Source organism: Chelmon rostratus, chromosome 15, assembly GCF_017976325.1.
Source record: "Chelmon rostratus isolate fCheRos1 chromosome 15, fCheRos1.pri, whole genome shotgun sequence".
Lineage (NCBI taxonomy): Eukaryota > Metazoa > Chordata > Actinopteri > Chaetodontiformes > Chaetodontidae > Chelmon > Chelmon rostratus.
Genome location: NC_055672.1, coordinates 20,580,205 through 20,592,916, shown reverse-complemented (window position 1 = coordinate 20,592,916; position 12,712 = coordinate 20,580,205). Strand labels below are relative to the sequence as shown.

The following is a 12,712-nucleotide window of genomic DNA, read 5'->3' as shown; positions in this document are numbered from 1 at the left end:
CCGCCGAGCCGTCACGTTGTGCAGCTCGATCCAATCAACAGAAACTTTCCTAACACAGATTTGTAAGATGGCGACCGCCGAACCGGTGAGCACTTTCTCCTAAGAGCATATCAAAACATTTTGGGGGGCCTCTTGCTTTAATTCCGGGGCGAGCTCACATTAAAAGTTTGTGAACAACTTTAAACATTAGTCCTCAATAGGCAGTCGACCGTTGTTACAGTCACAGGTGCTGTTTTGTCTAGTTTCAAGTTTGTCTTCTGTGCCACGACCGAAGCGTAAAAGAGGAATGCTTGTGAGTGGAGATCTCCCAACTTTAAGGCTGACGTTCAAGCTAACCGAGGTGTCATTCACCTTTACGGACAACCACACCAATTTCCATTAGTTACTTCGGCATTGCTTAGGCTAGTAACAATTACTTAAAACAAGTATGATTATAATGAACTACCAGTGAATTCGGCATGTAACGGAATAATCTACTGAGTACAAATAGCTGTTTAGTAGCTAAACTGTGAACTGTCAAAATCGGTTGACAGTGCTACCTGCTGACCTCTACGTTGCAGAGTTAGCTAGTTAACTCATTTTACTAGCGGAGGTTAACGCGAAACTAGCTTGATGACGGTAAGACAGCCAGACAAAGTGACAACTTTGTCTTTTTTTAAAAAATAATAAAACACTATTCGGTGTATAAAATGCATGTGGAGTTCAACACTGAGTCGAGTTTTGGGTTGACGGGCTCTCCCGAACAGTGAATTATTAAAAGCGAGATGAATGGAAGCTACATGGTGTACTTTTACAGCCGTGCCTAACAGTGAAGCTACAATAACTTGACAAGAAAGTTGCTTGCCAGCAGCACGAAACGTTAGCAGTACAGTTAGCTAGCCAAACTTTAGCTTCACGTCACAGTGAAATGTGTACCAGATGTTCATATCGGGTTTCACTTGTGAACGCTCCCGTCACGGAATGTATTATTGGACGATAACGTTATTTACTCGCAACAGTAACTTATTTGTTTGACTGGTCGGGTCTTTCAAAAAAAAGTGCTTTATTTAACGTTAATTATGCCATGTCTTAAGGGTTTACCTATTCAGTCAATAGTCATTAAAAAAGAGGTTTGATGTCATGATGATTTCTCCAGTTAGACCGACACTAGAAAGTGTGATCTGCTGAACTGGGAACAGGAAGCCACTGCCCACACCCCTCATGTGTACAGCATTACTCTTTTTCTGCCTGGTTTTTAGGAAACCAACCCAAGTCCAACTCACCCTGACGAAGATGCAGCTGAGGAGGCCGGACAGGAGATTGTGAGCCCAGACTCCTACATCAAGCACCCCCTCCAGAACAGGTCAGGCTCTGCAGCTTAAAATGGACTCGAGAGAGCTGGTATAATCGAAGCAAGCACTTTTCACACACATATTCCACCTCAGATTTTCATTTTTCAAAATGTTGTAGGCTCCACTATGTAGCTATATAACCCACTAGATCAGGAACCAGTCATTCCAATGTCGGTGGACAGATGGCTGTTTCCCTGTTAATGGATGGCTAGAGTTTCATACCAGTGTAATTGAACTTGCACAGTTCTTCAGTTTATCAAGGAGTGGATTGACCAAAAATGAATCACCAACAATAATCAAATTGTTTTTAACCTTTTTAGTGGTTAAATCTAGCAGAAAATCCAAATATGGGTCTGACTAAACATATGAAAACATATTTCAGAACATGTCACAGGGATTTTTGTCACTGTTATTTTGGATTGCATTGACTGAACAGTTAATGATTGGTCTACAGTAGTAAAAATAATAGTTAATTTTAGCTGAAATAATTATTTGCCATTTTTATTGAAGTCACAGATAGTGTAAAATCAAGCTTTGCTCAGAATGTAAAACTTCCATCAGACATGGAATGCTTTGTTTTGCCTGTTGAATTGAGAGGGCTTTGATTGACACTTTGATTGGGCCAGAATGTAACTGAAATAAACAACTGTTGCTTAGAGTTTCACCTTTGAGACAAAGAGACAGAGAAATCACATACCCTGTTCAGATACACCAGTATCTAATCACCCCCTGGTTGTGCTGGGATTCTCCCAGTTGTTATTGCGTGGAGCTGTATAAATGTGAAGCTGGAAAAACATGTGCATCATCAGCTTCAAAGGAAAGATGAAGATCCTGTGTGACTCGTGCGTCTCACCGGACGACTCATATGGAAGTAAAAGCAAGACATGAATTGACCATTCACCAAAAACAGTGAACCCTGTGTTCACCAGGAGGAAGCTGAGCAATTCACAAAATTCACTGTCAAAAAGCCCAAGTAAAAGTACAAAATACTTTTCTGTAGTTACTTCATGAAACATCCATTTTCAATTTGGCTCTTCAAAAAAAAGCTAAATTACGGTAAATGGACTGCAGTTAAGAGGTTTTACCTTACAACACAAGCCAGCATGCCCCTTTATGTGAAAAGAAATTACTGATTATGTTTTGAGAATTTTTTTTAATTCTGAGCTTGTTCCAGCAAGTAATTTAATGACATGTAAGAATATATTATGTATAATATAATGATTTATTTTAATGTGCCTTTAGTTAACGCCTCAGTGGTCAGCAGTGGCCCTGCTCTTGTCTTTGTGTTTTCTTGTTCTTCATGCTTTAAAGTGGATTTTCCCTCACAGTCTAAACAAATGCAGTCTGCTGGACCAGAGACTTTATTTCCCCACAGTAAGACTGTGATTGTCTGTGGTCTGGTGACCTGTCCAGAGTGTTTCAGTCTTTTCCTCTCAGTCTGTTCTCAGAAAGGTTTCAAATCCTTTCTGTGCTGAATACAAATACGCTGTAATGTAATCATTTATGTATATTTAAAATCCACACAAATATTTGTTGGCAAAAAGGTCAAAATAAGCCAAACCCGAACAGAAAGCCAATCAGTTGTCAGCCAATAACAGTTTGATGCTAAACACTTAAGTTGTGTTTTGCAGCTCAGTTGTGAGGTTAAAATACAGTACATAGGTTCAAGTCTGTTGGTAAAATATTCACACAAGTTGACCATTAAACAGTTTGGATAAATCAGTAAATTATCTCAGACATAATTATCCAGCTAATTTATGCTAGTAAAGGTCAAACAACATTAGCCAATTAGCATGCATTAATTTTACTGACCTGCTTATTTCTTTGTCGGGTCATGTGGTGCATGAGACTATCCCAGCACGTATTGAAAGGCAAAGAAGCACCCTGTAAATGTCCATCTAATATATGCCGCCTCTAATTATGGCCTAAAATGAAACATTTAAATATTTTACCAGGCAAGTGCAAAATGACACACACAAGTCTTCCATGAATTTAAGCCTACCGACTATTGGATTGTCATGTTTGCTTATCAGACGTGCTGCTATGCATGTTACCGGCACCAGCCCTAGGGGAAATCTGGACCGGCAGCAAAGGTTACACAGGCAAGGGTGCACTGTGTAGCCAATAAAACAAGAATCTGGACTGTGGATTAATAGGAGAGAAGACCAAAGGTTAGCGTCTTGCTCCAGCCAGTGCTCGTTTAATACTGCTATACTTCATGAAACTCATTACATCTCAATCATGTCACTTTAAAGTTCATTTTTCACATTCACACTAAAATAAGTTACACAAAGAAAATCTATGTAACTAACAATAAACCATATAAGACATAAGGTCTAAAGTAAATTATGTGTACATGAACTCAAAATAATTAAAATTATATTTCACATAGATAAGAACTGGCTCAACTAAAACATGAAACTGTACAAAAATAATATTACCCAAAACACACACTTAACATAAACACCCATACTCACTCATTCTTCAACACATACAATTACACTCAGACAACATTGATATAATGGCTACAGAACCTTTGTGCAACATCTACATAACACTGTCTTAGCGTTGTACTGAACTGTCTGACAAAATGGCGCGACAACGACTCGTTAATGAGCGGCCGGAAGTGAAACTAATTTACATATGGCGACTCTCAAATTTACTTTCGGCTAACTGGCTTTAACTCATAAACAATGTTTGCAACACATTTTCTCGGGCTACCTAAAGTTAATGTCTGTAACTTACACTTGTAAAACACTGGAAAACAGAAACTCACAGAGATAATTGAGAAAAAATGGCAGCCGCGGCCAGGACACAAGCTGACAAAAACAACTAACATTAGATGTTAAGCGTAGCTGATCATAGAAAAGCAAGTTTGAATGTACCTGTGGATTAATAGGAGAGAAGACCAAAGGTTAGCATCTTGCTCCAGCCAGTGCTCGTTTAATACTGAGCTGCATGTGAGCAGAGCACGTATCTAGAGTCTCCCTAATGGATCCACAGTGGCGTTACAGTGCCATCTACTGACATATTGTGGTATTGACGTAAAGTGAAAACGTCAGTTACGTACCGTAACTGCAGATTCTATAAGTATAGGTGCAGCCCTCTAAGGCTATCGCTAGTGGGTTTATCCCTTGCACGCCTGCGCAGCACTGAAAATGAAACTTAGTCCACGCCCACCTGTTGGTTGTGCCCCACTCGCGGTCTCATCCTATAGAGTATAAAGTATAAATTGCGTTGAGACCACATAATCGGCTCCCATAACAGCTTTTCTTCAGCCGTCTACAGAGCCAGTGGGGCCCATGACTTAGATGGCTGTGCCTATACTCATAGAATCTGCAGTTACGGTACGTAACTGACGTTCTATTTCGTATAGGCTTCGCCCTCTAAGGCTATCGCTAGTGGGATAAGGGCGAAGCAGGATATAGTCCATGCCACACTGGGTCCGTTCGGTACCACAAGCACATGCAAAAAACCCTGCTTGCCACAATAAGAGAAGCAATAACGTACCTTGCCTTGTCGGTGCGTCATGCGTGGCGCATACATAACCACAACAGGCACCATAATGTCACCTCATGAAACAGAATATTTCTCATGTGGAATGAGGCTGAAAAACATAGGAACCTGCTATTGAGAGCTAAGGACAAATGTTACGTACCGTAAAAAGGTCCAGTGAACAGGAGAAGAGCGGAAAAAGGGCAGCTCTCCATGCGTCCGTGCGCAAGAAAAGAGCACTCAGACGAAAAACCTGACATCTATCATTCTGACAAAACACTCAAAACAGAATGAGTCATAGAGAAACGTGAAACATCACGCAGGTAAAAGCGAACGAACGAACGAACAGGGAGAAGACCAAGAAGCGGCAGTGCAAATGTCTTCTACTGACATCCCACCATGCAAAGCCATGGATGACGAGACCCCTCTGGTGGAGTGCGCTCTGATGCGCTCCGGTGGATCCACCGGAGGTATAGGCCTGTGCGATAGTCTCACAGAGCCACTGCGACAGACGTTGTGCAGACAGAGGAGAACCCAAAGAACGTTCTCTGTAATGCACAAACAAACGCTGAGAGCGGCACAACGCAGCTGTGCGCTGAACATAGCAAGACAACGCGCGCACCCGACAAAGGAGGTGAGACCTGGCTTCCTCCTCAGAGTTATGAGGAGGAGGAAAAAAAACTCTCCAAAGATACCACTCTGGATCTGAAGGAACTACCGATGTTCTTCGGCATGTAAGCCGGATTAGTTCGCAAAACAGCTGAGCTACCGTCTCCTTGGACAGAGAGAGCAGCCAGATCACCAACCCTTTTCGCAGATGTCAGTGCTAAAAGCAAAACTGTCTTGCCCGAGAGCAGCTTGAGTGAAACCTGATCCAACGGCTCAAAAGGAGCCTTGACCAGCGCACGTAAAACCAGTGCTAAGTCCCACTTGGGACTGGGGCATCCCCACTGGGGCGTGTCGTTGGTCTGCACCTCCGCACGCCCTTCAAAAACCGTTTCACTAAGGGGTGGCCAAACACTGACCTCTCGCCGAAACCCTTGTGACAAGACGAAATAGCCGCAGCATATGTCTTAATTGTGCTGAAAGCCAGATTCTTGTCCACCAACCCTTGCAAAAAAGAAAGAACATGAGGCAACGGACACGCAATAGGGTCCTGATCCCTCTCAACACACCAACGCTGAAAAGCTGTCCATTTGGCTGTGAAGCATGCCCGAGTGGACGCAGCTCTGGAGCCCTGAATGGTGCGTACCACGTCCGATGAGAGACCTAATCTCTCCAAATGGTGCCGTTCAGCGGCCAAGCCCACAAGCACTGCCCTATTACCGGGTAGCTCCTGATCTCTCCCTCTGCCTGAGAGAGAGCATCTCCGCACCACGGGAGCTGTCACGACCAACCTGACAGTAGCCGCAGTAGACATGGAAACCATGACGTGCCTGTGCGCTCTGGGGCTATCAAAATCATTGACAGCTGTTCCTCCTAAACTCGGTCCAGGACGCGAGGTATCAACGGGACGGGGGGAAAAACATACAGGAGCATCTTCGGCCATGGCCAATGCGCAAATGCGTCTACCCCCAGCGGAGGAACATCTCGAGTGCTCAGGGAAAACCAGAGAGCGCACTGTGCGTTCTCCTGTGTCGCAAACAAAGCCCTCGCCGCCGTCACATATACTGGAGTGCACTCCGATGTGACCCATGGGGGTTCGGATCGAAAGGGCCGACTGGAAGACTCCAGAGGCTGCTCCTTACCCACACTTGCTACCGGATCCCGTCGGCATCCGGGACGCCGGGGGGCGTCTCTGCCGGGAATCGCGCCAATCGCGATGTCCCGCCGTTGATCATAGGGGCGCTGGACGCGAGCCGTAGGTCGAGCCCAGCCGACGTGACGGCGAATGCTCTCCGCTTCCTCCGCCGCAGACCTCATAGAGTCCACCATCTCATGAAACTGAGGCCCGAACAGCCCGTCCGGGCTGACAGGAGCCTCCAAGAAATCCTTCCTCACTGCCTCTGGAACAGAGGACTGCTGCAGCCAAATGTGGCGATGAATCTGGGTCAGCCACACGGCGATCCTGGCTTGAGAGACTGCAATTGAGGCGCACATAGTAAGCTATGCCGTGGCCGCCTTGCTGATCTCCGACGCTTCCTCCGGGGACCTGGTCGTAGACCGGGGGGCCAGCTTGGTCAGGGAAAAAGCCAGCAGCAACAAGTTGTTGGCCGCTGCCGAGGCTTGGAAGGCCCACTGATGAGCGCGATCAGCTAAGCGGCAAGTCAGTTGGTCCTTGGCCAAGGGCAGGACAGGGTGTCAACCTGCCACAGTGCTGGCCTGACAGACTCCGAAAAAAGCCGTCAGATTTGGCTCCAGCGCAGGAACAGGTGTAAAACCATGATCAGTGAAGCCCTCCACCTTGGTGAAAGGCACATATGTGGCCACCGGTGCCCTCAAAGAGCGGGGTTCCGCCGCCGCTCCCTCCTGGTACTTAACAATGGCGGGGAAACGTGGCCATACAGCGTCGCGCCTGGCCGACTGGGTCAAGGGCAGGTCGCCCGCCATGTCATCTGGTTAGGAAGTCTCCTGCGCCATCGGGACCTTAAGGTCTTTGTAGGCCGCTGCTGTCTTAATAATCTCTGGCAGCAGTCGGGCGAGACCGCCGACCGATGGCAGGGCGTTGGTGGCGGAGGTGGGGACCCCAGAGTCCTCTGGGCGTTCCCCAGGCAAGACGCCCTCACACCCTTGCTCACCCATCTGGGGAAAGAGGGAAATGGGCAACCCGCATGCCGATCCGGCGATAGAGGGAGCAGAGTCGTCCGACTCTGGTCTCTCAGGCGGGTCCAGGATGTTCAGAGCCTCTTCGACCGAGTATAGCTCACGTATTGGCCAGTGATCTTCCGCAGCGGCAACGAGAGTGTCCGCTCCCCGTTGCCTCTCTGCTTCAGGAAGGCGAGCACAACATGGGCATGAAGGTTGCTGAACCAAGGCGAGGCCGGCGTGCTCCGGGCCCAGACAGGACTCGCAATGGGCGTGCAGGTCGAAGGGCATGATGTACCCGACCTGGCAGGCCGGGCAAATCCTGATGCCACCCTGTCTGGAAGACATCTAGAAGGAATTTACGCTCTTGTATAGTTCAGTGCTAGTCTTGCAGGCTGAAGAAAAATGGGAGTCGATTATGTGGTCTCAACGCAATTTATACTCAGGATGAGACCGCGAGTGGGGCCCAACCAACAGGTGGGCGTGGACTAAGTTTCATTTTCAGTGCTGCGCAAGCGTGCAAGGGATAAACCCACTAGCGATAGCCTTAGAGGACGAAGCCTATACGAAATAGAACTGTGTAAACCGAGTTAGATTAAGTTAGAAATATTATAACAAAAAATTAGGGGGGTGTCTGTTTCAATGAAAAAATACACATGTAGCATTTTCAACCTACTACACTTACACAGCACAACTCAAGGGAACTAAAGTTGTATCTGCTAACTTATTCAAATTTTTCTGACATTTATTTGGATTGTGCTCTCATTTAAAAAACACCTTCCAAACCCACTGACAGACTAGCTGCTCTAATGGCTTTACAGTAGTGTCAGCAGCCACAGGTTTCTTTATTATGCCTCAACTCCAAGAGCTTAGGGCAGTAGCTGAGCCATTAGAGGATTCAGTGTCAAACAAGTATAACACAGCGTGAGAATTAATTAAACTAAGAAGGTGATGGCTTGATTTACGGAACAGTTTGTCTTGGCAGCATGCAGGTGCATCCGTACACCGCTCATTTGCTCCAAAACACAATGGCTTTTGGCTACTTTTGCTTACCTCGTATTTAATTAGGGGTTTGTTTCATTTATGCAAATTCCTTTTTCTGTTTTCGCCCAACAGATGGTCTCTTTGGTTCTTCAAGAATGACAAGAGCAAAACATGGCAAGCCAACCTGCGACTCGTCTCTAAATTTGACACGGTGGAAGATTTCTGGGCGTAAGGAGCAATAAATCTCTCTGAGTCTTTTTGTTTTCCTGTCCTTCCATGGAGGGACTGAAGCAATAAAATGTCATACTGTTTTTTGATGCAATGTTAAATCAGCATGTTTTGTAAATGCTGTGCTCTCTTCATTTCAGTCTCTACAACCATATCCAGTTGTCAAGCAACCTCATGTCAGGCTGTGATTACTCCCTCTTTAAGGTACATTTGATTTATTTACTATTTATGTAAATGTGCAGAGAGTGAGGCGTTCAAATACAGATTAAAGTGTAATTTAAACCATTGAAAAATATTTTTGCATGTCAGTATCCTTCGTGAACTAAAAACTGTGTAAAAGGCTGTAACAACATATTTCTTTCAAAGTGGAAGATCACGTTCATGTGATGAGACAATCACATGTTGTAGCTGATACCATTCACACTTTGGTACAGGAAGTGCAGGAATAAAAAAAATCATCTTTTGGCAGTTATTTGAAAAATGGTGATCTCAAACTTTCTTTTCAAACTGACATCCGTATAAGAATAATTCATTTGAAAATAAAATGAAAGTATTTTATCACCAGCTTACCAACTAAACCAAATTGCAAGAACTGTACACCAACAGAAAAACGCTCCTGCAATCAGAACAGTGCCTGATTGAATTGACAACACAAAGAGTTTCAGTCGAAACAACAGCATCATTCCTGGAAGGTAGACAAACAAAGACACACGTGGGTGAGGTTTTTCTCTGACTGAATCCCTCTCTGCCAACTCGGAGCTCATCAAAACATCTCATTTAACCAGATGTGATGATGGAATATGAGTGGCGTGTGTGGATGTTCACTAAGTTGAATGGCAGGAGAAGGCTAACAGCTATTAACAATGTTGTATTTGAGATAGTTGATATAAATGGAAAATAACTAAACAAATAGGACTGCAGTCTTTCATCAGTGTGCTTTTATTGATCACAAGCAGGATCACTTGTAGACAAGAGCTAACTTGTCTTCATAGCAAGGAGTTAGTTTATCAGCACCTGCCCAATTTCAGTTTTACCATTTTTTCATTTGGAAAAAATTCAGCTTTTTACAAAACCCTGCTGTGAATGTTGAGGCGGAGCTCGCGTAGGAGGGCAGAAATGCAACTTGAGAAAACAACATTAACCAAAACTTCAGCCGTCACAGGACACTTCTTGAGTTCTTGCTACCTGTTGCACTGTTAGTAGTAGTATAAGCTTTTAACCAGATTCAAAGGATTTCTGCTGTGAGCATAGAGGAGCTGGAAAATGTCTCGCAGGCACTATTGAAATCATGCTGAAACCACACTTTTTAAAGGCTGTTTAGAGGTTTTGGGGCTGTGATTTGGGGCACGTATTGACAATTTGAACCATTGCTGCAGGATGGCATTGAACCCATGTGGGAGGACGAGAGGAACAAGCGTGGCGGACGCTGGCTGATCACACTCAACAAGCAGCAGAGGAGATTAGACCTGGACCGCTTCTGGCTGGAGACTGTAGGTTTGGCTGCTGTGCTTCATTACCCAATTGAATGATCGTATTATTGATTTCTTCCCAAAGTAGTACATTTATTACCTGCTGACAGCCATAATTAGTCGTACCTCTCTTTTCATAACGTGTCTCACTGCTGAAATGACACACATTACATTCTGTCATTCCTGAAGCAAGCCACAGATCACATTGTTTTAGTGATGTCATCACCTTTTTCTCAACAAAGCCTTCTATGATAACTAAAAAAAGAAAGTATTATTGCTTTGACTGTATGCTGAGCTGATGCTAATGAAGTGCAATGCAATGCAAGTGAAATTTGGCTGACTTGCTGCTAAGTCTGCCGTCCATACAGTGTTGTGGTGAGTCCTCCTGCTGCTCTAAAGGTCACTGACGAGGATACAGACATCCATCGAGCTATGACTCGTCAGTTAGCAAACAGAGCGCTGACTGTACTGGAACTACTGGTCTTACTGGGCTGAAAGGGGTTCAGTAACATTCAGTGTTTTACTACATGCAAAGCTGGAAGTAAAATATATTCAATGATGGTGGACAGTTTCTAATGAACACTTTGTGAAAATGTGAAACTGAGTCGTGTGGGATGTATGTGGATATCTGCCTGAAGTTGGACATTTCAGGTGCAGATCTGCTCATACAGTGTGTTACAGGAAGAATGAAACTTATATAATGGAGGTCTTCTGAGCAACCTACAAAAGAGGAGGTGTGAGGAGGCTGGAGTTCTGCTGCTGATGGTCTGAAGTAGCATTGTGGCAATACTAGTGATTAAAACATCAATATAATTTATACTTCACCTGGCCACTAGTGGCAACACTGAGCAGCACTGCAGTCGCCATCTTACATTGGACATGGTTTGTATTGAGTGACAGAAAAGATCCTTTTCTGTCACTCAATACAGTTTTTGTTACTTGTTTTCCAATGAGTTTGTATTTCAAACAGTCTTCACCTTACAAAAATATTGTGAGTGGATCTTTGACTGAAAGGTCCAGGTTCTGGCTGATATCCATGCACCATGATGCATAATGCACAGTCCTGGATCTGGGCCAGTGATGCTGAGCTCAAAGACTGATCATCCAAATCCTTGTACTTTGTTCTGTCAGCTCGAGTTCTGTGAATGGCTTTTATTTTTGCCCCGAGTCCAGGCTGGTTTCATGCATGAGCTTGTTTTTTTTTTCTCTTCTTCATTCCAGCTCCTGTGCCTAGTTGGAGAGGCCTTTGACGACTACAGTGACGACGTCTGTGGAGCCGTGGTCAACATCCGCACAAAAGGAGATAAAATAGCCGTCTGGACATCAGACTACGAGAACCGGGAAGCTGTGACACACATAGGGTGAGGCACACTTACATTCATAAATACAGGTGATGCCATTCTCCGCATCCTCTAATGGTGTCATTTTCCTGTCAACAGGAGAGTTTACAAGGAGCGCTTGGGGCTTCCCATGAAGATGACTATTGGCTACCAATCTCACGCAGACACAGCCACCAAAAGCGGCTCAACCACCAAGAACAAATTTGTTGTTTGAGAAATGCCCTACGTGCCTCTTTCATTTTCTTGTCTTATTTGTTGTTGGTGCATATGTTTACTTTGCTGCAAAGACTCTGCGGAATGCAATCTGGAAGACAAAACCTAATCAAGGACTACATGCCAAATGTTTCCATAACCTGCCCAGGACTGAACCACAGGAAAAACCCCATGGAAAACAGATGAACATGAATCTTCCTTAACACTAACAATGAGAGGTATTAATAGTGGATGAGATTTAGAGTGCTGCATACTCTACTAAAAAAAACTTGTGTTGATTTTTTTTTTTAATTCAGGGAATCCTGAAATACGGAAAAATGTAAATTTCTTTCCCGTTTTCTACAGCATTGTTGGTTTGCTGTAATACTTAATGACGTTAAACCCTTTTAATTTATTATTAATTTGCCTGCATATTATTAGATTAGAATCTTGTTTTATGCTTCTTCTTTTTTTGCCTTGAACTGTTGCACGTAATCAGCCTTTTTAAAGTATTTCATGACTCATATTCATTTGAGTGTTAATATAATTAAAACATTGGTTTTGCAATTATTAGTTGTTAAATTGTGTAATACTTTTTTGCAACCTGTAATTGGTACATTCCGTTTTATGAATGATATTTGTCAATTTTTGTCTTGAAGTGGTGCTGCATTGCAGGATATTGACTTTTAGTCGTTGAGGACGTTTATAGTAGACCATCCAGTAGTTCATACCAATGGTCCACAATCCCACTGTATAAAGTAAGAATATTGAAGAGGATGCGATCAGAGTGCCAAAGTGGTACACAAGTGCCAAATTCAAATCTACCCGCTCTTCATGCCTCTTCATCCCAAGATCCCTTAAAATGTCAGCAGAAAAGGAGCTTTGAAAGAAAAGGTTACTTTGGCTTCCCTTACATGGCTTCCCGTCT

General features: G+C 44.1%; 1 protein-coding gene across 2 annotated transcripts; it reads left to right on the top strand.

The window, feature by feature from the left end:
* The first annotated feature begins 33 nt into the window (after positions 1-33).
* On the top strand, positions 34-12,354 carry eif4eb (eukaryotic translation initiation factor 4eb). 2 transcript variants are annotated; one of them, XM_041953374.1, is made up of 7 exons: positions 34-85; positions 1,239-1,342; positions 8,688-8,783; positions 8,924-8,987; positions 10,160-10,273; positions 11,474-11,613; positions 11,692-12,354. In XM_041953374.1, exons 1-7 carry the CDS (start codon positions 68-70, stop codon positions 11,804-11,806), a joined length of 651 nt encoding a protein of 216 aa, XP_041809308.1. In that variant the 5' UTR covers positions 34-67; the 3' UTR covers positions 11,807-12,354. The 2 variants fall into 2 exon arrangements, with proteins under 2 accessions (XP_041809308.1, XP_041809309.1); XM_041953375.1 differs by lacking the exon at positions 34-85 and adding an exon at positions 163-292.
* Positions 12,355-12,712: the final 358 nt, after the last annotated feature.